This window comes from Rana temporaria, chromosome 3, assembly GCF_905171775.1.
Source record: "Rana temporaria chromosome 3, aRanTem1.1, whole genome shotgun sequence".
NCBI lineage: Eukaryota > Metazoa > Chordata > Amphibia > Anura > Ranidae > Rana > Rana temporaria.
Window position 1 is genome coordinate 371,149,893 of NC_053491.1, and position 22,275 is coordinate 371,172,167.

The 22,275-nt window shown below is 43.4% G+C and overlaps 1 protein-coding gene across 1 annotated transcript in view; it reads left to right on the forward strand.

The window, feature by feature from the left end:
* PLCZ1 (phospholipase C zeta 1) overlaps nt 1-12,809 on the forward strand; it is a 44,691-nt gene extending 31,882 nt beyond the window's left edge. The window contains exons 5-10 of the mRNA XM_040341682.1: nt 7,336-7,492; nt 9,903-10,019; nt 10,326-10,495; nt 10,806-10,938; nt 12,112-12,261; nt 12,602-12,809. Of these exons, the coding sequence (XP_040197616.1) occupies nt 7,336-7,492; nt 9,903-10,019; nt 10,326-10,495; nt 10,806-10,938; nt 12,112-12,261; nt 12,602-12,684 (810 nt within the window). The 3' untranslated portion in view covers nt 12,685-12,809. The remainder of the gene's footprint in view (nt 1-7,335; nt 7,493-9,902; nt 10,020-10,325; nt 10,496-10,805; nt 10,939-12,111; nt 12,262-12,601) is intronic.
* The last annotated feature ends 9,466 nt before the right edge of the window (nt 12,810-22,275 follow it).

Here is a 22,275-nt window from a genome sequence, read left to right on the forward strand (position 1 = left end):
AAACATAGTACTACACAACAAAAGTAACAGTAAAGCCGCGTACACACAATCGGTCCATCCGATGAGAACGGACCGATGGACCGTTGTCATCGGTTAACTGATGAAGCTGACTGATGGTCCGTCACGCCTACACACCATCGTTAAAAAACCGATCGTGTCAGAACGCGGTGACTTAAAACACAACAACGTTCTTAAAAAAACGAAGTTCAATGCTTCCAAGCATGCGTCGACTTGATTCTGAGCATGCGTGGATTTTTAACCGATGGTCGTGCCTACTAACGATCGGTTTTGTCCTATCGGTTAGGAATCCATTGGTTACATTTAAAGCAAGTTGGCTTTTTTTTAACCGATGGTTAAATAACCTATGGGGCCCCCACACGATCGGTTTTGACCGATGAAAACGGTCCATTAGACTGTTGTCCTCTGGTTAACCTATAGTAAGTATGAGGCCTTAGTCACTGCCACAGCCAGATAGACAGAACCATACAAATAAAAGAACCCCCACCAGTGCAACACCTCCCATAGGATACGCTCAAAAAAAGAAATCTTTCTGAAATGCCAACCAGGCAAATATTATATGCCCAAAAATGGGTAGAAGTAGAGAAACTCGCACAAGATAACAGCAATAGGAGCAATCATATATGCCACAACAGGGAGAGTTTTGTACCTGAACTGAGTGTCAAACCAGGCAGCCTCATGTAAGTGAAGTGTTTTTTTTGGGGGGCGCGGCAAACAAATTTTCATTTGCTGTTGCAACACACCTGCAATGCAATGCTCTGCGGCCCGAGGCCACCCTATTTTGAAGCCTATTAGAGCCTATGGCTCTAATCAGGTTCTTGAAAAACAAAACCCTGGCCACTCTAATTTATATGCCCGGTGAGCTGAAAGGGGCCGGACACATGAATAGGGGGTGGCCACTGATAGATTCATGGTATGCGTGAATCTATCCACTGCGTATAGGGGGTGGAGAGGATAGGGGGAGCGGCGCCCGGGCGCCCCAATGGACGGGTCGCCCCTGGGCCCAACTATGTCGTACCTTTTCGAATTTCTTAGGGCAGCCTCTATTCAAATAAGTAGCTTTATACAGAGGCAACACCTTATTAATAAGAGGGGAGAGGGGGCCTCTACAATGCAATAAAATCGCTTTGCGAGCATAAAATAGGGTTACAGCAAGTAGGGTTCTCTGCTCCTCTACCAATCCAAGTAGACACACAGAGATGGTCATTAATATCTGAAGAGTGGTAAGGTTTTCAAAGGCTCGGACCACCCCTTGCCAGAATTCCTGTAATACAAAGCCAGCAGTCCCCCAAATCAGAATTGTAAATTTTGGGCAGCCTGGCAGGGGTGTAATAAATTCTGTGTAAGATTTTAAATTGAAAGAGGCGGTCTTTAGCTGACACCAGTTGGCAATCATTACCCTGAAAATTGGGTATCACTGACATCCACTGCTCTCTGCACTTTACAAGGGGCTTAGGCCTGACTGTAAACAGCGTCTTGTAGTCCTTAGACAGTGTCTTTTTAAGCAGCTTTTTTACCGTGCCAAACCTGTACAAAAAATGCAGCATGCAGGACTTTTAAAAACGCAGCTGACTGGTTCCATAGGATTCAATGGCCCTGCTTCCACTTTTGCACTTTCTTCCACTTTTGATAAGGCAAAAACTGATCAGTGTGAAAGGGCCCTAACACGTGATCTGATTAAGAGACAGATTTGGAAGTTTTGGCCCTATAGAATTCAATAGGAATGCCTGAAAATGCTTAAAGGGGAGTTCCGGCCACAATTTCACTTTTTATATATAAATACCCCTGTAATACACAAGCTTAATGTATTCTAGTAAAGTTAGTCTGTAAACTAAGGTCCGTTTTGTTAGGTTGTTACAGCATTTAGACACTTTATAAAATAGAAATTGACTGGGGCCATCTTAAGTGTGGGCATCATGAAGCCAGACTGTATGACTTCCTGGATTTCAGCCTTGCAGATGCACAAGCAGTGTCAGATCAGGTTTCAGCACCTGTGCTGTCCAAGTCACATGATTCTTTGAGACTGGGGAGTGCACAAACTCCTGGAAAGTTACACCCACTACATTCCCAGGAGTCTGTGTTGTGCATTAAGCACCTAGGTGCAGGAAGTGGGAAGATTAACTATTCTGCCTAGCAACAAGACTTTGAAGGCATCTAAAAAAAAAAAAAAAAATTCGTAAAGGACTAATGACATTTTTTTTAAAACTACTGATGTAATGTTATATTTATGGGTGGAACTCCACTTTAAATCGAACATTTTCATATGGTTTTTTTCAGGCGCATTTCAGGCATTTTTGAGCATATAAGACCTGGTTTCCTCCTTTGGTGCTTTCCATTGGCTAACACAAAAACGCCTAAGTACATGTATAACATTTTTGTAATATGCTTCTAACGTGCTATACCAGGAGCTCCGAATTTGTCATTTGTCATTATGTACAGAACCAATATACTGTACATTCCCTGTATACATTTATTCTCTGTGATGTCCTCGTTCCACACTCTGTACAGTCCTTACTGACTGACCTTCTCTTAGACACTCTTCACCTTCCTGTAGAAAAGATTCTGGGCTCATTCCTCATAATCTGGAATATACAATAACAGCATGATTACACATGAGATGGAATATCTCCAATAATTCTAATCAAATCTCTATTTCTATCCCTCCTCCGTCTCGCTCCTCGTTCGGATAATCCGGTAATTGAATATAATTTCTGGGCTGCCGTCATATTAACGTGTTTCCATTTAAAAATAAACAACTCAGGGCCGCCACAAATCCTGCAGAGCCTCTTTATCATCCTGGCAGTTTAATTATCTCTACAGTAAGCACAGAAAAGGCAGATTGGGATGTTAAAATGAAACTTTCTTCCCAAATGTAATTATGTGTGGATGACCCATAGTGGTGGTATGGTCCAAATTACAGCTGTGACACAAGATAAATCTATATTCATATGTGGGAAGTTACCTAAGTTTGTATGTCAGATGGGAACGTGGGTGAGGACTCCGCCTATTGCTATCTGCACTCAGGTTGTGTTCAGCTCTGGTGCAGAATGCTTACCTGCAGCACAAAAACACAGCTTGGATGTGGTTTCTCTCCCTGCCCATCAGTGCTGCCCACTGAGTCTCTATTGGCCTATCAGTGCCTGCTTATTCTGGGACTACACAATTAGCAGGGTTCAGTAATTGACACTCCACCTTAAACTGAATTGTAGAATGATAACCTTTTGTAGAGCTGGAAGACATACAGACCAGTTCAATGAATAATCTTAAAGGGCCAGATCCACGTAGAAAGGCGTACATCTAAGCGGGCGTAGCGTATCGTAGTTACGCTACGCCGCCGCAACTTTGAGAGGCAAGTGCTGTATTCACAAAGCACTTGCGTCTAAAGTTAAGGTGGCGTAGCGTAAATGTGCCTGCGTAAGCGCGCCTAAATCAAATGAGGAAGAGGGGGGCGTGTTTTATGTAAACTAAGCATGACCCCACGTAAATGACGCTTTTTTCGAACGGCACATGCGCGCGCATGCTCAGTATCACGTTGAATTTTCAAATTAAATTACGCAAATTAAATTACGCCCGCTCAATGCCTAGACGACGTGAACGTAACTTACGCAAAGCCCTATTCGTGAACGTTTTACGCAAATGACGTAAACGACGGAAAATTTGACGCTGTCCCGACGTTCATACTTAACATTGCGTACGCCTCATAAGGCAGGGGTAACGTTACGCCGAAAAAAGCCTTACGTAAACGACGTAAAAAAATTCGCCGGGCGGATGTACGTTCTGAGAATCGGCGTATCTAGCTAATTTGCATACTCTACACGGAAATCAACGGAAGCGCCACCTAGCGGCCAGCGTAAATATGCACCTAAGATCCGACGGCGTACTAAGACGTACGTCAGTCGGATCTAGCCCACATTCAGGCGTATCTGGTTTTGTGGATACAAAACAAAGATATGCCGGCACATCCTAGAAGTTACGCGGCGTATCAATAGATACACCGACGTAACTTCTTTGTGGATCTGGCCCAAAGTGTTTATAAGAGATGATGAACACTCTATCCTTATAGAAACCTAGATCCTACATCCCATATTGCATGTCATGGTGTCATTGCACCACCATGGGTTACATATAATGTTAGCTATACCATGTTCCTGCTGATTCAATTAGCCACTTTGACAAATTGGCATCTTGTAGCAATTAATGGCGTTCAAGGGGGACGATGTGATAATCTTCCCCATCACACATCTCACCATGTAAGGTTTTACCTCCATTAAGTAGGAGATCCTAAAAAGGACGTATGGCATTGCTCAGAAGTAATGTGTAAAGGTTTTTTTTTTTTTTTTTTTTTATTTATTCAAAACAGGAAATGGGTCCACATGAACCACAGCGTCAGTACAATCAAGTCAACGACAACATGGACATACATACATAGACAGGGGTGGGCGTATGCCGCACCCAACTTATGCCAAAGGTCTACATGTCGTCCACTAGTCCCATGTCAATTAGTTGTGCAGGCATCAGGTTATCGACATATTACGCATTAAATGCGGTAGGTCCCTATGGTCCCATGGACTCCGCCTCCTGTCCTCTTTTTTTTTTTTATAAAAGTCTCAAGATGTGTAAAGGTTTTGTACAGATTCTCTTCATTTATTTTACTCAGAAAAATGTTTTAAAAAGAAAAATATATTTTTTGTTGGATAAATAATACATAGTAAATATGAATAGTCTGTTTTCGTACATTCACCCAGCAGGTGGAGCTCTCAGCTCCATTTCACGTGTTTATCAAGCTCTCCTTTGATCCTGTCACGTACAGAGCTCAGTAACTGCATACACAAGTGAATAAATCACGCAGTGACACTTTCCTCTTCACAGAAGTGAAGAATGCCAAGGTCAACTGATGTATAGTACATGGGATACATCTGCTATCTGTATCACCCCCTAACGTGGCTAAAGTGCTAGGGATAGGATTTCCGTTAGTGTAGGTAAACTCAGCCAAGCATGTGTGTTTTTCTGGGTCAGGGTTGAGTGACTCAGGGAGGGCTGGATGACTCAGCAGCAACATCTCTGGTGACTCCTCCCTGCTAGAAACTTGGAGAAGGTTCCAGAAGAAGTTGGGAGGAGTCTAGGAGAAGCTGGGTGGAATATTCTGAGGGTCCTGACCAATCCCCAATGGATTGGTTAGCAGGGGACAGACCCCCTCAAAAAAAGTGAGTACACCCCTCACATTTTTGTAAATATTTTATTATATCTTTTCATGTGACAACACTGAAGAAATTACACTTTGCTACAATGTAAAGTAGTGAGTGTACAGCTTGTATAACACTATAAATTTGCTGTCCCCTCAAAATAACTCTACACAGCCATTAATATCGATTAAAATGTCCAAATTGGGTCCAATTAGCCATTTTCTCTCCCCGGTGTCATTGTGTCATGCGACTCATTAGTGTTACAAGGTCTCAGGTGTGAATGGGGAGCAGGTTTGTTAAATTTGGTGTTATCACTCTCACTCTCTCATACTGGTCACTGAAAGTTCAACATGGCACCTCATGGCACCTCATGGCAAAGAACTCTCTGAGGATCTGAAAAAAAAAAGAATTGTTGCTCTACATAAAGATGCCCTGGGCCAGGGATCTCACACTGGTGGCCCTCCAGCTGTTTCTAAACTACAAGTCCCATGAGGCATTGCAAGGCTGGCAGTTACAAACTGGAGGGCCACCAGTTTAAAATGGAGTGAACCTCTGCTTTTTGGAACCCTCCCCCTCCGGTGTTATATTTGGCACCTTTCAGGGAGGAGGGGGTATAATACAGGTATTTGCACCCACTGCCGGGCATAGATATCCACAGAATCTGCGGATAATCTATGCCACTTCCTGTCCCCCCCCACTATCTTCTGGGAGATAGAAGACAGGAGGGACCATTTTGATTGAGCAGCGTGACTCGCGCATGCGCAGTAGGGAACTGGGAAATTAAGCCGCAAGGCTGATTTCCTTAGCGAAGATGGAGGCGGCAGCATCCGAGGACTGAGGCACGCGTCGGCCTCGGGTGCCGACATTGCGGGCGCGCTGGACAGGTAAGTGTCCATATTTTAAAAGTCAGCAGCTGCAGTATTTGTAGCTGCTGGCTTTAACAAAAAAAATTTGGCGGACCTCCGCTTTAAGACCCCTGCCCTAAGCAATACGAATATTGCCAAGACCCTGAAACTGAGCTGCAGCATGGTGGCCAAGACCATACAGCGATTTAACAGGACAGGTTCCACTCAAAACAGGCCATCGACATGGTCGAGTGCACGTGCTCAGCGTCATATCCTGAGGTTGGCATTGGGAAATAGACGTATGAGTGCTTCATTGCTGAGGTTGATGGGGTGGGGGTAAGCCTGTCAGTGCTCAGACCATACGCCGCACAATGCATCAAATTGGTCTGCATGGCTGTTGTTCCAGAAGGAAACCACAAAAAAGCCTGCAAACAGTTTGCTGAAGACAAGCAGACTAAGTACATGGATTACTGGAACCATGTCCTGTGGTCTGATAAGACCAAGATAAACTTATCTGGTTCAGATGGTGTCAAGTGTGTGTGGCAGCAACCAGGTGAGGAGTACAAAGACAAGTGTGTCTTGCCTACAGTCAAGCATGGTGGTGGGAGTGTCACAGAGCTGGTGGATATTAGAGACCTTGCGCTCCTCCACCTTTGGTTTAAGGATGCCCCACAGTTGCTCAATAGGGTTTAGGTCTGGAGACATGCAGGGGTCTTGTTGTAAACTGTGTCGCCATTAGAGAGATCTCTCATCACTTTCTGTCCAGCCTAGAATCCTCTCAATGAAGACACACACAACCATAAAACCTGATAGGAGTTCTGTCCCTTCAACACTTTATACAAAACAGTTTGGGTGGAAGTGGACATTTCTCTCACAATGATAGTCCACTTTTCTCCACAGAACCATCTAATCTGTATGCATATGCCTCAGGGTGCTGTTGTCCGAACTGGGGTATAACTGTCTGTGTGTGGCTAATTTTGTCTCAAAATGTAGTGATTGATCCCCCACTAAGCACCCCCCCCCCCCACTCTGTCAATCTACCCACAATGCCGTTCCATGACCTGTTATAGGTCTGAAGTATCCCAGAGATGATCGCCTCATATCCTGATCAGGTTTTTTCATCGAAACTAAAGTGGAGATAGCTGCTGAACTAGGTGTACTCAATGCCATGCACTGATCATGGATGGCACCGTTTAACGCCTAGGAGTTATCTATAGAAGTATAACTTATGACAATTTACAATCACGTGTCATTATCAGTTATTGATCAATTTGGTTTTGTCCTGTCAGGGTAAAAGTAAGGAGATCGCACCAACGCTGTCAGATCTGGTCAATTACATCAAAGCGAAGAAGTTTGTCAGTTTCCAGCATTCCCAATCCTACCAGAAATTCTATGAAAATAATTCAGTGTCCGAGAGAAAGGCGCAGCAGCTGGTCCGGCACTCAGGTATTCTGGGGGAGACAACAAAGGGACTATGGAGTTTGAAGAGTCCTCTCTGTGATTTCCCTGACAACCAAGTCAATTTATACATTATTATGTTGCTGTGGGCAGTAATGCGTCTTCTGCCGATCAATTCTCTTCCTGCGGTTTTCAGGGTTTTGTAGTTTTAGAAGCTGAATATTTTGCACACAATTTTGGGTCAATGCAGACTCCATGCATGAAATAAACAGAATTACATTTTCATGGCAGCTCAGAGGATGAAATTCTGGCTTTTGACTCTCTGCCATTTCTCCGCCATCTCTTGCGCTATAAAATGAAAACATAAATTATATAAGGCTATGTCACTAACAGCGTTACCAAGGGTACAAGGGATGCTGGTTGACATACAAGGTATCGTTGTCTGTCGCCCATGCTCAGAAATAAGCCAGCACACTGGCAGATTGTAACGAGAATCCAAAGTTCCCCAGTCCAGACACAGGTTACAGCTGTACAACAGCATGTGCACTCTAATATTCCATGGCTATCACCAGATGTCAAGAACACAAGCCCATGTAAACTAGATAACCCAGGCCTGGACCTTGCTTGGTTCTCAAGGAAATGAGGGCAGGACTTGCTTTGGACAGGTAAAGCCAGCTGTCAAACTATTGTCAAAACCTACAATAACACTGGTCACCACTAGAGGGAGTCACCACTTCACCTAGATCTAGCTGGCTGGCCACAAATCATAAATGCAGTCTGGTGTACTCTAAGGTAAGGTGACCAGATTTTTAAAATGAAACACGGGGACATATTTTTTTTTTTTTTACTAGTAATGGTGGCAATCAGCAATTCATAGTGGGACTGCGATTTTGCCAGCTCAATTCGGACTAAGTGACATTTTGTGGGAACCAGTGACACTAATACAGTGATCAGTGCTAAGAATATGCACTGTACTAAAGACACTGGCTGTGAAGGGGATAACATCTAGGGCAATCAAAGGGTTAATGTGTGCCTAACAAGTGTTTTATTACTGTGGGGGATCAATGTCTTCCATACAGACAGAACGGCGATTTGCCTTGTTTACATAGGCAGACCACCGTTCTGCCTATGCACATAACGATCAGTGGGTACGGTGGACATCGAGTCCGCTGGAGCCTCTTATTGGCTCCCATACCCAGAAATGCAGGATCACGTATATACATGATCCTGCGCAGCGCGAACACCCTGTAGCAGTAAATCTTCTATCAGGCGTTCAGCAACTGGTTAACATCATCAGCATTATGATAACTCACAGGCAGAAGGCACTCTATCATGGCTCTGTCACAGTGTGTTACATAAAATGGCTGCTGGGTGCTGATTTTGTTAAATTATGACCAATAAGTTAACAAAATCAGCACCCAACAGCCTTGTTATGTGATACACTGTGACAGAGCCAGCCAGAGCCATGATAGTTGCTGCCTATGAGTTATGATACCATCCATTATGCCAGAGAGACGGATACAGTGCAAGGTGACAGAGGCACGTTAACTGACCATGGTGTCAGGGCTCAGCAGCCATAATAAACCGTGGTCAGTTTACAGGAGGGAGGGAAGAAACTGTCAGACAGATCAGCCAGATACAGTTGGCTGATAAAGAATTTCAAACATTTCAAACTTTTGCTAAAGCTAGCCTTAAGCCCTGTAAACACTATCGGTCCATCCGATGAAAACGGTCTGATGGACCGTTTTCATCGGTTAACCGATGAAGCTGACTGATGGTCAGTCGTGCCTACACACCATCGGTTATAAAAAACGATTGTGTCAGAACGCGGTAACGTAAAACACAACGACCTGCTAAAAAAACGAAGTTCAATGCTTCCAAGCATGCGTCGACTTGATTCTGAGCATGCATGGACGTGCCTACAAACGATAGTTTTTTTTTCCTATCTGTTAGGTATCCATCGGTTAAATTTAAAACAAGATTGTTTTTTTTTAACCTATGGATAAATAACCGATGGGGCCCACACACGATCAGTTTGGACCGATGAAAACGGTCCATCAGACCCTTCTCGTCGGTTTAACCGATCATGTGTACGCGGCCATACAGTAGTAACACTTGCTGAAATGTTTTCATTTTAAGAATTTTCATTGGATTTTCTAATCATTAGCGGAGTCAAATTGATGTTTGTTTTCAATTTTCTACCAGTGTATTTGATTTTTCGTTTAGGAAATTCAATTTGTTCCAAAATCAAATATTAAAAGCAAATTAAATTTTGAAATACTTTTGAAAAACATTAAAATCATCAAATGTTCTGAGAATTTTCATTAGAATGTTTGTGCAAAAATCTTTTAGTGTATAGACAGTTTAGGTAGACTCAGTGTACCCCCTTTATGACATGTAGACCTCGTGTCCATTGTCTCTTTCACCCATAATAACACAAACTCCATTTCTTACCCAGCTCAGGACTTTATCTATCATACCAAGAATTTTCTAACCAGAATCTATCCCAAGGCATCTCGAATTGATTCCTCTAACCTACAGCCTCAGGAATTCTGGAATGTTGGCTGTCAGATGGGTAAGTGTCACATATACAGTATGTGTTTTTATGGGGCTGAAAGTGTATTTGTATGGGGAGGATAGATAATGTATAGATTTTCCTATCAGCCAACTAAGTATGGAGAAGAGGACAGATGTTGGGGACACCCTGAATTTCTGCAGATTATCCGAATGCCACCGTCTCCTCCTCTAGGAAACTCGCTAAAATAATACTGTATATCACACATGAGGATGATATCAAACTTGCATATTTCTGATCTCTCCCCCCCCCCCCCCCCCATATTCTCCCTTTCCTTCCTTTTCTCTCCTTCTGTTTACCCCTCAGTTGCATTGAATATGCAGAGTCCAGGAGTCCCAATGGATCTGCAGGATGGAAGGTTCCAGGATAATGGCAGATGCGGATATGTTCTAAAGCCGGATTTCCTTTGTGATTTAGATTGCACATTTGATCCAAATAATCTTCTAACTCACAGACCATTTTACCTCCATATTAAGGTGATCCACCCTTCTTTCCCATCATTATAATGTTATAGGTCAGCAATATTATTTGGTCACCAATGGACTTTAGTTATTAGAGCTCCTGGTCACAACAGGTGAGCAGTGCTCCCTGGATGCCTACGATTTCTTGTGATCTAGTCTCTCATCAATAGCACTTTCTGGTCACCTGTGGTCTCTGGTCACCAGTGGTCTTAAGCCAGCTACACGTAGCGGGCTGCAGAGGTCTTTGGTCATCAGTGCTCTCTGGTTGCCTTTGGTCTCTTGTTAGCAATGGTTTGTGATCATTTAGTCATTTAATTTTTCCCAGGTGATTAGTGGGTTTCTTCTTCCTCCAAGCAAATTATCGAAAACCAACACAGCCAACCCAGTTGTGACTTTGGAGATCCATGGAGTACCACCTGACCAATGCAGCAAAAAGACCCGGGTCGCAAAAAATAATGGTTAGTTGTTGTTAATGTTCTTACTAATTAAATGCTGACTCTATATAATAGGATATTAGAGGGTAAAGCCTCGTACACACGATGAGAAGACCTACGAAAAATTCAGTGCGATCGTACGATAATCTGAAGGTTAGTACACAACTTTTATCCGAAATTTTCCAAAGGGACAAACACAATTTTTTTTCTCCTACTATACCAGATCGTACAATTTTCATTTAATCAGCACTGTTTTTGTCTGAAAATACAATACAAATACATTACATCACTTCCAAATTTTTTTTATGTCGTATGAGAATTTTTGTACTTTAGTAACCTATTCGCTTTCGATATGGAAACTAGCATGCAAAAAAGAACGGACATCATTCGTCCCATAATCTCATTGTGTGTACTGGGCTTAAGAGCCTCCTGTGCAGAGACTATGGAAACTGGCTCAGTGTTCTCAGAGCTATATAAATGTATAATTATAATAGTGTATGACTGCAGGGGGAAAACAGAGTGTAAGCTCTTTTGGTGCAGAGACTCGTATGAATGGCTTATGCCGTGTACACATGATCGGATTTTCCATTGGAAAAACCTTGGATGGTTTTTCCGACGGAATTCTGCTCAAGCTTGGCTTGCATATACACGGTCACACAAGTTCTCTGAACTTTCAACCGTCAAGAACGCGGTGATGTACAACACTACGACGAGCCGAGAAAATTAAGTTCCATGCTTCCGAGCATGCAACAAATTGTTTCCGAGCAGCATGCGTCTGAATTTTGTGTGTCGGAATTGCAACAGACGATCGGATTTTCCATCGGAAAATTTGAGAACCAGCTCTCAATCTTTTGTTGGCGGAAATTCCGACAGCAAAAGTCCGATGGAGCATACACACGGTCGGAATTTCCGTTCAAAAGCTCACATCGGACTTTGCTGTCAGAATTTTCGATCATTTGTACAGGGCATATGTGTTTTCTGTATAGCATTGTGGTATATGGCAGAGCTACAGTATATGAATGTAAATTAAATACAGCGTATGACTGCGGTGACTGTAAGCTCTTCTGGTGTAAATACTGATGCAACTGGCTCAGTGTTCTCTGTACAGCACTACAGAATATGTCAGAGCTATATTAATGTTTAATCATATTGTTAATATACTGTATGTGCACTGATGTGCTATGTTTGCCTCTGCAGCCTTTAACCCTCAGTGGAACAAGTCTTTCCTCTTCGCCATTAAGGTTCCGGAGTTGGCAATGATTCGATTCTGCTTGCAGGACCACATTCCAGTGGTTGGGAATAAATTTGTGGGCCAGTACACTCTGCCTGTGACCTGCATTAGTAAAGGTAACACTCAACTAATACACATCATACTCATTATTCCTGTGCACACAGCCGGCTTATTTTACATTCAGCAGTAATGACACTCTTGGAAGAGCATTAAGGATTAAATCCATAATGAGTCGAATATCCAGAGCTGGCTACTGATTTCAAACTAATCTGATAAACAGATATATGATCTGATTTTGGAATTGCACTGGTCTGCTGGTCTGAATATGGAGAAATATGTCCACAGTAATTAACAATGTCTCTGAAAAGTTTTCCTAACTCCTTACTACCATAATATCTCTCAGGACTGTCATTCTTAATTTAATGATGAGACTGAAGGTGACAATTTTCATTTCAGGATATCGTCACATCCCACTGCTGAACAGATACGGTCAGAGTCTTTTGCCCGCCTCGCTCTTTGTCCACATCTGGTATGATTGATCTTCACATCCAAAAATTCAATAGCTGATTGCGACATGATTGCTGCCTTGAAAACTTTTCTCCAATAAATAATAAAATTAATCCAATGTTTATTTAGTTGTATTCCAGTGATTGTGAACAGGGAAGGAGTCAATTTTGGAGGTAAGTCTCGTAGCCTTCCACAACAGCCCCCTGTGGTCTGATGGGGACCCCTTTCATTATGTAACAGGGTGCAAGGATTATGGTGCACTGTGTTGAAAGAAAATGCAGCATGACCTATTCTTTTTTTTAGGTGCATCACAGCCTATTCCTTTAGAATAGATAGCCTAGTGCAGTACACCGAAACATGTCTCAATGCACAAAAACACATGCCCTGTGCCTCACTACATTCTGGTGTAAATGAGCCACTACTGACTGTAAATGTTGTACAGACAGGATTGTACTGTACATACTAATGCTGGCCTGACACCTGTAGAAGTTTAAACGTTTGGAGGAGCAAGTATAAAAATCACATGTCCGACCATTTAAAAGTCCCTTATTGACCTAACTAATTTCGAACGACTTTTTGTTTGAGTACTATGTCAGTGTCTTGCTTTTCATAGAAAGATTTTGGTGTGAGCTTAAGTTATGTATTGTTGCATGTGCATAGGACTGGGTAATGTGTGTCACCGGCGCAAAACAAACCCTATAAGCAATGTATAAAGAAAACCCTTATGTTTGGTTTTCTGCAGCTAAGTTAACTTTCCTTAGCCACTTCAGCCCCGGAAAAATCTACCCCCTTCCTTACCAGAGCACTTTTTGAGATTCGGCACTGCGTCGCTTTAACTGACAAGTGCGCGGTCGTGCGACGTAGCTCCCAAACAAAATTTACATCCTTTTTTTCCCACAAATAGAGCTTTCTTTTGGTGGTATTTGATCACCTCTGCAGTGACAATTTTAAAAAGAATGCAATATTTTTTACTTTTTGCTATAATAAATATCCCCCAAAAATCTATAAAAAAATATTTTTTTCCCACAGTTTAGGCCGATACATATTCTTCTACATATTTAAAAAAAAAAAAAATATCAAAATAAGCGTATATTGATTGGTTTGCGCAAAAGTCATATAGCCAGATTCACGTATGGCGGCGTATCTTTATGCCGGCGTAGCGCATCCCATTTGCACTACGCTGACGTAACATAGTGAGGCAAGTACTGTATTCACAAAGCACTTGCTCCCTATGTTACATCGACGTAGCGCAAATGGCCCGGCGTAACCCCGCCTAATTCAAAGTAGGCATGTAGTGGGCGGGCTTCATTAAAATTAACCGTGACCCCATGTAAATGAGGGCCGTTGGTACGGCGCATGCGCGCGTATGCTCAGAATCACATCGCAAATACTCATTGCTTTCGACGTGAACGTAACCTACGCCCAGCCCCATTCACGTACGCTTAAGCAAACGATGTAATATACGACGGTTGTTCTGTCGTCCATACCTTGCATGGGCTGCGCCATCTTTTTGGTGGTTTATCTTTACGCCGGAAAAACGCCTTACGTAAACAGCGTATATTAAGGGAACCATGAATGCCAACATGTAGTGTGACATACTAAAGCAGAGCATGATCCCCTCCCTTCGGAGACTGGGCCACAGGGCAGTATTCCAACATGATAACAACCCCAAACACACCTCCAAGATGACCACTGACTTGCTAAAGAAGCTGAGGGTAAAGGTGATGGACTGCCCAAGCATGTCCCCAGATCTAATCCCTATTGATCATCTGTAGGCAGGGCCGATCCGCCCTATAGGCTCACAATGCAAGCTGCTTAGGGCCCCGCAAGGCTGCGGAGGGCCCCCAAAATGACTAGAGGCCCTGCCTGGTGAGAAGTAATTTTTTGGCCCCTCACCCAGCTTCTCAACTCGCTGGCTGCATGGGAGAAGAGGTAAGAAGTCAGCACCCCCCAGGAGAGGTTTGCCTGAGAAATGTATATTATCTTCCTGGAAAGTCGCTTCAGTTAAGACAGTGATCCGACTTCTGAGGCGACTTCCATTGAAATCAATGGGTACAAATCGCCTACAAGTCGGATTGAAGTAGTACAGGAACCCTTTCTGAAGTCGGATCGCCTTGAGTCGTGTGTATTAACACCGCTCCCATTCACTTCCATTGTTTTTCTCTACAGCGCGACTTGAGGCGACATGAAGTCGGATCGCAAGTAGCCCCAGTGTGAACCGGCTCTAGCATTATCACCTTCTGCTTGGGACAGGCAGAGGCATGTTACTGAGCAGCAATGTTTTGCGCTACACCCGCAGGGGCCGCTGAGATAAACTGGTACTCTCCCAAACAGTACAGTCACCCAAGCAACAGTCCATTTATTCTAGCTCCAATAAGCATTCTATAGATTTTTCTTTTTACGTTTATTGCTTGCAGAATTTTAACTAGGAAGGGGGACTTGGCATGGGATACTCCAAAGGCACTCAGTCAGTAGTAGTAAAGTTAGTGGACAGTCCCTTCTAGCATTAGTAGTAGCTGACCGGCAGGTAAAACATTTATCACTTAAGTGTATCACTCAGGTATTTAGACATTTGCCTTTAACAATGAGGCAGAAAAGGAAGATGGCATTGCGATATGATGCAGTGTTTTTTGGTAAGCATTATAATTGTGCAATGTCATGGCGATTGAGTGCCAGATATTGCAGTGCTGTGTGAAAAATTTAGTTTTGTGTTATATAACCTGTGATTACCAAGCACACCATTTTTTTTCCAGAGTTTTCTGCTGTAGCTGTCATGATCACTTGGTGCCCCTGTTCCTCATTCCAGCACCCGGGTGTTGGCTGTTGCTTTTCCCCTGTCTGTGTTCACCTACAAGATGATTGATCTGATTAGTCACCTGATATAACCAAACCGAACACTCTATTCCTTGCTTGTGATAGAGACAGTTACCTGTATTGTTCCTGTTCAAGTATCCCATTTGTCTGCCTTGCTTTGCAGTTGGATTTCCCTGTGTATGGCCCGGATCGGATATGGACTATTCCCTGAACTCAGCCTGCCTTCTTACCTAGACTGTCATTGGATCGGATATTGGACTATTCCCTGAACTCAGCTTGCCTTATTACCTGGACCATCTTAGAACCTTGCTATCTGTCTGCTAAACTGCAAGTAGTCTGTTTGCTCTGTTCGTGTCTGCCCTATTGTGGTAGCCAGCCCAGGCACTATAGCATTGTGTATAGTGTAAGACCTGGGGGCAACCAAGTACCCGTAGGCCTTACAAGGGGTTGTAAAGGTTTGTCTTTTATTTTCTAAATTAGTTCCTTTAAGCTAGTGCGTTGTTGGTTCACTAACCTTTCCCTTCGATTTCCCTTCTAAATGTCCTTTTTCTTTGTTTGAATTTCTCACTTCCTGTTTCTCCTCAGTAAAAGCTTTCCACCATCATCTGAGCGGTGGAAATTCTTGTAGAACAGCTTACTGAACACCTTACTGAGGAGGAACAGAAAGTGAGAAATTCAGACAAAGAAAAAAAACATTTAGAAGGGAAATCGAAGGAAAAGGTAAGTGAACCAACAATGCACTAGCTTAAAGTAACCTATTTAGAAAATAAAAAACGAACCTTTACAACCCCTTTAAGGGAAAGGGGGCTGATATCGTGTCTGACCACCTGCACTGAAGTAGATGTGACATTCGTGACAGTAGCTGGGACATTTGTCTGTGGCTTAGAATCATTCTTGATGTGTCGGAATTATTCTCAGTGGCTTCAAATTGTCCTTGGTGGTTCAGAATTGTCCTTCATTTAAGAATCATCCTTAGAAGTTCAAAATCGTCCTTGGGGTTTAAAATTGCCCTCAGTGGCTCAGAATTGTGCTCAATAGCTCAACATTATCTCATGGTGTTTCTGTAAGTGTCCTTGGCAGCTCAGAATCATGCTTGGCATCTGGGAAAAATCCCTTGTGGCTTGCACATGTTCTTCGGTGGTTTAGAATTATCCTCAGTGGCCCAGAATTATTCTCAATGTCTCAGAATTGGCTTTTGTGGCTTGGAACCTTTCTTTAGTTGCTCAGAGCCATTCTCTATGGCTGAAATTATCCCCAATGCCTCGGCATCATCCTCGATGGCTCAGAATGCTCCTCAATGGTTTTGAATCATCCTTGATGGTGTGAGATTGCACTTGAAGTTTAGAATTGTCCTTGGCGGCTGGGAATCATCGTCAGTGTTCAGAATTATTCAATTGCTTGGAATTTTCTTCAGCAGTTTGGAATTATCCTCAGTGGTGCAGATTTGGCTGCTGATGGCTGAGGCGGCACTTTCACTCCGACGAGAGGTTTAAATCAGGTCAGCGGCTGTACAATATATCTGTCGTTCGCTCTGCCAGCACACTTGCTCATGACAAGCAGAGGAATCGTCTTTAATTAGTGCTAATTAGTTTTTATGCCACAATAATTTCTCACAGCTGAGCGTTCCAGCATTCTACAACGGAGGGTAACAGTCTGTGTTTTGTAAACATGAACCATAATATGAAACAAACAGACAGAACCCAACTGCTAAAATGCAAACCGGACTGAAGACAGAAGATGGACAACTGGGAGATTCATGTTGTATTGACATTGTATCTGCAGTCTGTTATCTCTGTAATCAGCCATTATTGGAGGCTCAACAGAGGCTGACAGATTACTGGTGTACACAGATTAGGCGTGCACCTGAAAATCATTCCCCCAGGAGCAGAAATGTATTGTCATTATTGCTTATTATAAACCTCTGGTACTCTTACCAAGGAGCAGTATATAGAATTTAGTCTTTTCACAAAAAAAAAAATGTGATCTTGGACACAGGACTTGTATTAACAAACCATGGGGTTATACAGTGCCTTGCGAGAGTATTCGGCCCCCTTGAACTTTGCAACCTTTTGCCACATTTCAGGCTTTAAACATAAAGATATAAAACTGTAATTTTTTTTGAAGAATCAACAAGTGGGACACAATCATGAAGTGGAACGAAATTTATGGGATATTTCAAACTTTTTTAACAAATAAAAAACTGAAAAATTGGGCGTGCAAAATTATTCAGCCCCCTTAAGTTAATACTTTGTAGCGCCACCTTTTGCTGCGATTACAGCTGTAAGTCGCTTGGGGTATGTCTCTATCAGTTTTGCACATCGAGAGACTGAAATTTTTGCCCATTCCTCCTTGCAAAACCGCTCGAGCTCAGTGAGGTTGGATGGAGAGCGTTTGTGAACAGCAGTTTTCAGTTCTTTCCACAGATTCTCGATTGGATTCAGGTCTGGACTTTGACTTGACCATTCTAACATCTGGATATGTTTATTTGTGAACCATTCCATTGTAGATTTTGCTTTATGTTTTGGATCATTGTCTTGTTGGAAGACAAATTTCTGTCCCAGTCTCAGGTCTTTTGCAGACTCCATCAGGTTTTCTTCCAGAATGGTCCTCTATTTGGCTCCATCCATCTTCCCATCAATTTTAACCATCTTCCCTGTCCCTGCTGAAGAAAAGCAGGCCCAAACCATGATGCTGCCACCACCATGTTTGACAGTGGGGATGGTGTGTTCAGGGTGATGAGCTGTGTTGCTTTTACGCCAAACATAATGTTTTGCATTGTTGCCAAAAAGTTAGATTTTGGTTTCATCTGACCAAAGCACCTTCTTCCACATGTTTGGTGTGTCTCCCAGGTGGCTTGTGGCAAACTTTAAACGTCACTTTTTATGGATATCTTTAAGAAATGGCTTTCTTCTTGCCACTCTTCCATAAAGGCCAGATTTGTGCAGTATACAACTGATTGTTGTCCTATGGACAGAGTCTCCCACCTCAGCTGTAGATCTCTGCAGTTTATCCAGAGTGATCATGGGCCTCTTGGCTGCATCTCTGATCAGTCTTCTCCTTGTATGAGCTGAAAGTTTAGAGGGACGGCCAGGTCTTCGTAGATTTGCAGTGGTCTGATACTCCTTCCATTTCAATATTATCGCTTGCACAGTGCTCCTTGGGATGTTGAAAGCTTGGGAAATCTTTTTGTATCCAAATCCGGCTTTAAACTTCTCCACAACAGTATCTCGGACCTGCCTGGTGTGTTCCTTGTTCTTCATGATGCTCTCTGCTCTTTAAACGGACCTCTGAGACTATCACAGTGCAGGTGCATTTATACGGAGACTTGATTACACACAGGTGCATTCTATTTATCATCATTCGTCATTTAGGTCAACATTGGATCATTCAGAGATCCTCACTGAACTTCTGGAGAGAGTTTGCTGCACTAAAGGAAAGGGGCTGAATAATTTTGCACGCCCAATTTTTCAGTTTTTTATTTGTTAAAAAAGTTTGAAATATCCAATAAATTTCGTTCCACTTCATGATTGTGTCCCACTTGTTGATTCTTCCAAAAAAATTACAGTTTTATATCTTTATGTTTGAAGCCGGAAATGTGGCAAAAGGTCGCAAAGTTCAAGGGGGCCGAATACTTTCGCAAGGCACTATAAGCAGGCTACCTTCAGACCATGGGTATATCTCCCAAATATACCTTATTTGGAGGGACTGTTCCTTATTTGGAACCAAATTACTCTCTCCCTTATCTCTTCTCAGTTGTCCCTCATTTTGGACAGATCTGTAGACTTTTATAATAAATGCATAAAGTTTTGAGGAATTCTATGAAAATGCCACCAGTGTCGGCCCGTCCATACAGGGTGCAGGGGCGACGCCCCCCAAAACCATGCGCCCGGCCCCTAATTTACATACAGGGCACCAGACACATGTATTCCAATTTTTTTATTTTTTTTTAGAATCACGTGATTTAAAGAAGAGTACTGCCCCCCGAGTCCACCCATTTGTGTGACAATCGTGAATTAATATTCGCTATCATCTTCCTGATTCTCCTCCCGGCCCAGGCAGTGGGTCCTGAGACCCGATTGGCCGAGAAGAGAAGCGATCTCAATGGCCATCGAGGATGGGAGAGGGAGTAGACGCAAAAAAAGTTGCGTCGCCGTGAAGCCGAGGATGGAGGAGACGCAGGGTGAAGCCATCTCCTGCCACCTGGAGGAAGCCTGCGACCTAGTTGGGTAAGTGCAGGGACTTATCAATCGACCGAACAGGGGGGTCTCCCTCACATCAGTAACAACATAGAAATTCCCCCAATTGGGACTTAAAGGGCAATATACTACAGACTGTAAGGCCTTGTACTCACGACCGGATCTGTGCGCTGAAAACTGTCTGCCGGACAGTTTCCGGCGTACAAGGCTGATTTTTGTTTGGTTCCGCTGGCTTGTACACACCAGCGGACCAAATTACCGTCGTACCGGAACGCGTGCACGTAAACTACGTACGACGTCACTATAAAGGGGAAGACCAAACTTAATGGCGCCGCCCTCTGTTCCTCCTTTGCTAGTTACGGGTTTGCTCGTGTTAGTGAAGGTTTGGTTAGAGCTGATTCGCGCTTCTCGGTCTCCAGGCTTTGACAGCGTGTATTCACGGGTTCAGTGCGTGTGCTTGCGGTAACGTAGTTGTCATTCGGCTATAGGCTAGCAGGTTGTTTCTGCTTTTGCAGTTGCATCCTGTGCGCTCGTATCTGTTTGTCACGCGTTTGTCGCAGGTAGTGCTGGATTTGCGAGTGCTTTCTGTTTGAGTGTGTTCTTGACTGACCAGCCGGCCGGTTTGAAGCCATGATGGAGCAGCAGCGTCAATTTTCGCGAGTTGGTGCTGTTTATGGGATGGCTGCTGGATATGTTCATTTTTCCAGTACTTTGGCCAGAAACAGGGGGCGGAGGCGTTTCTGGACCAAGAATTGGTTGCGCCAGCGTGACTAGTTCTCACATATGCCTCTGCTTAGGGAACTCCAGGAGAATAATCCTAATGACTTTAGGAATGCTGGAACTTCTGTCCCCCTATATCACGAGGCAGGACACTGTGATGCGCCAAGCCATCACGGCCGAGCAGAGGCTTATTGCCACGTTGCGGTACCTGGCGACTGGGAGGAGCCTGCAGGACCTCAAGTTCTCGACAGGCATCTCTCCGCAGGCGCTTGGGGTCATCATACCGGACACGTGTGCTGCCATCATTAAAGTTCTGCATGAGGAGTATATTAAGGTAAGTTTCCTGGCTGTAATAATGTGGCCAACTAACTTTATTTTTAATTTCCCAGATATGCTGTGTGTTTAACTAACGTTCCCTTTTCTCCCTATGCATGTTGATATAAGCTTTACATGTTTTATTCTTGACCTACCTGCATATTTGTCCCTTACCCAATATTAACCTGTCTAGCATGCTATCCTAGGGACAAACCCACCTTTCCATTTTTTAAAACTCTAATTTTTGGTTTTTGTGTCCCCCCCCCCCCTTCAAACTTTTTTAGTCCCCATCAGAGGGCTGTGGAGTCTCTTAATTAAGTGGCCCTATATATTTCATTCCCCAAATTCTCCATGCACATTTTTCAAATGCAATTTTAATACTGTGAATTTTCACAAGGATGCTTGTAGGATGTTTTTGTGCCAAAGTACTAAATCTCTTTTTTTGTTTGTCCCCACAGCTACCCTCCACACCACAGGAATGGCAGTCTGTGGCTTCCCAATTTGCCCAGCGGTGGGATTTTCCAAACTGCGGTGGAGCAATAGATGAGAAACACGTCCGCATTGTGCCCCCACCCCACTCGGGGTCCTACTATTATAATTACAAGGGTTATCATAGTATTGTGTTGATGGCGGTGGTGTCGGCACAGTATGAGTTTCTATATGTGGACGTGGGGAAGAATGGCCGGATGTCTGATGGGGGAGTGTTCGCACGGACTGATTTCTATGATCGTCTCCAAGCTGGTGGTCTGGCATTGCCACCAGATGAAGAGAATGTGGAAGGACTTCCGTTTGTGTTCCTAGCGGACGAGGCTTTCGGGCTTGGTCCTCACCTCATGCGGCCTTTTCCCCAGAGGACCCTCACCTCAGAGAGGAGTGTGTTTAATTTTCGGTTGGCCAGGGCTCGGAGGGTAGTCGAGAATGCCTTTGGGATACTCACCAACCGGTTCCGCCTGTTCAGGACATCGATACATCTGGCGGAATATAAATTGGACACCGTTGTATTTGCCTGCTGCATTTTGCACAACTTTTTACGCAGGCACTCCCAGACGTACCTACCCGACATCGGTTCTGAGGCAAGACTACCCTCAGATCCCCTTCCCGGGCTGGACACTGGTCGCGCTGGCTTGGCCCCCCAATCAGCTCGTGAGGTACGCGACAAATATGTTGAGTACTTCATGGGTCGGGGGGCCATTGCTATGCCAGATCATATTTCTTTCTAATTCGGCCCCCAAAGAAAGGAATATTCTCACAAATAATAAATAATTAGACCATTGGACTTTATACAGTTGTTTGTCATTAATGCTTTTTCTCTTTTTATCTGTCTTCCTGGTTCTCTAACTAACTTCTGCCATTTTACTGCATAATTGATTTCTCCACTTTTAGTAATTAACCACATTTTGCACAGTATTCACTCATCTACAAACAGGGTATTGAGTCTAGAAATAAGAAGCAACTCCATTAGAAAATTTGTAGGTCAAGTTTTTTAATTTTTGCTTGTTCATGACCCCAAAAATTATTTTATATTTTTTTCATTACTCCCTGCTTTTGTACTTAGGAGTCTACAATAATTTTTTTTTT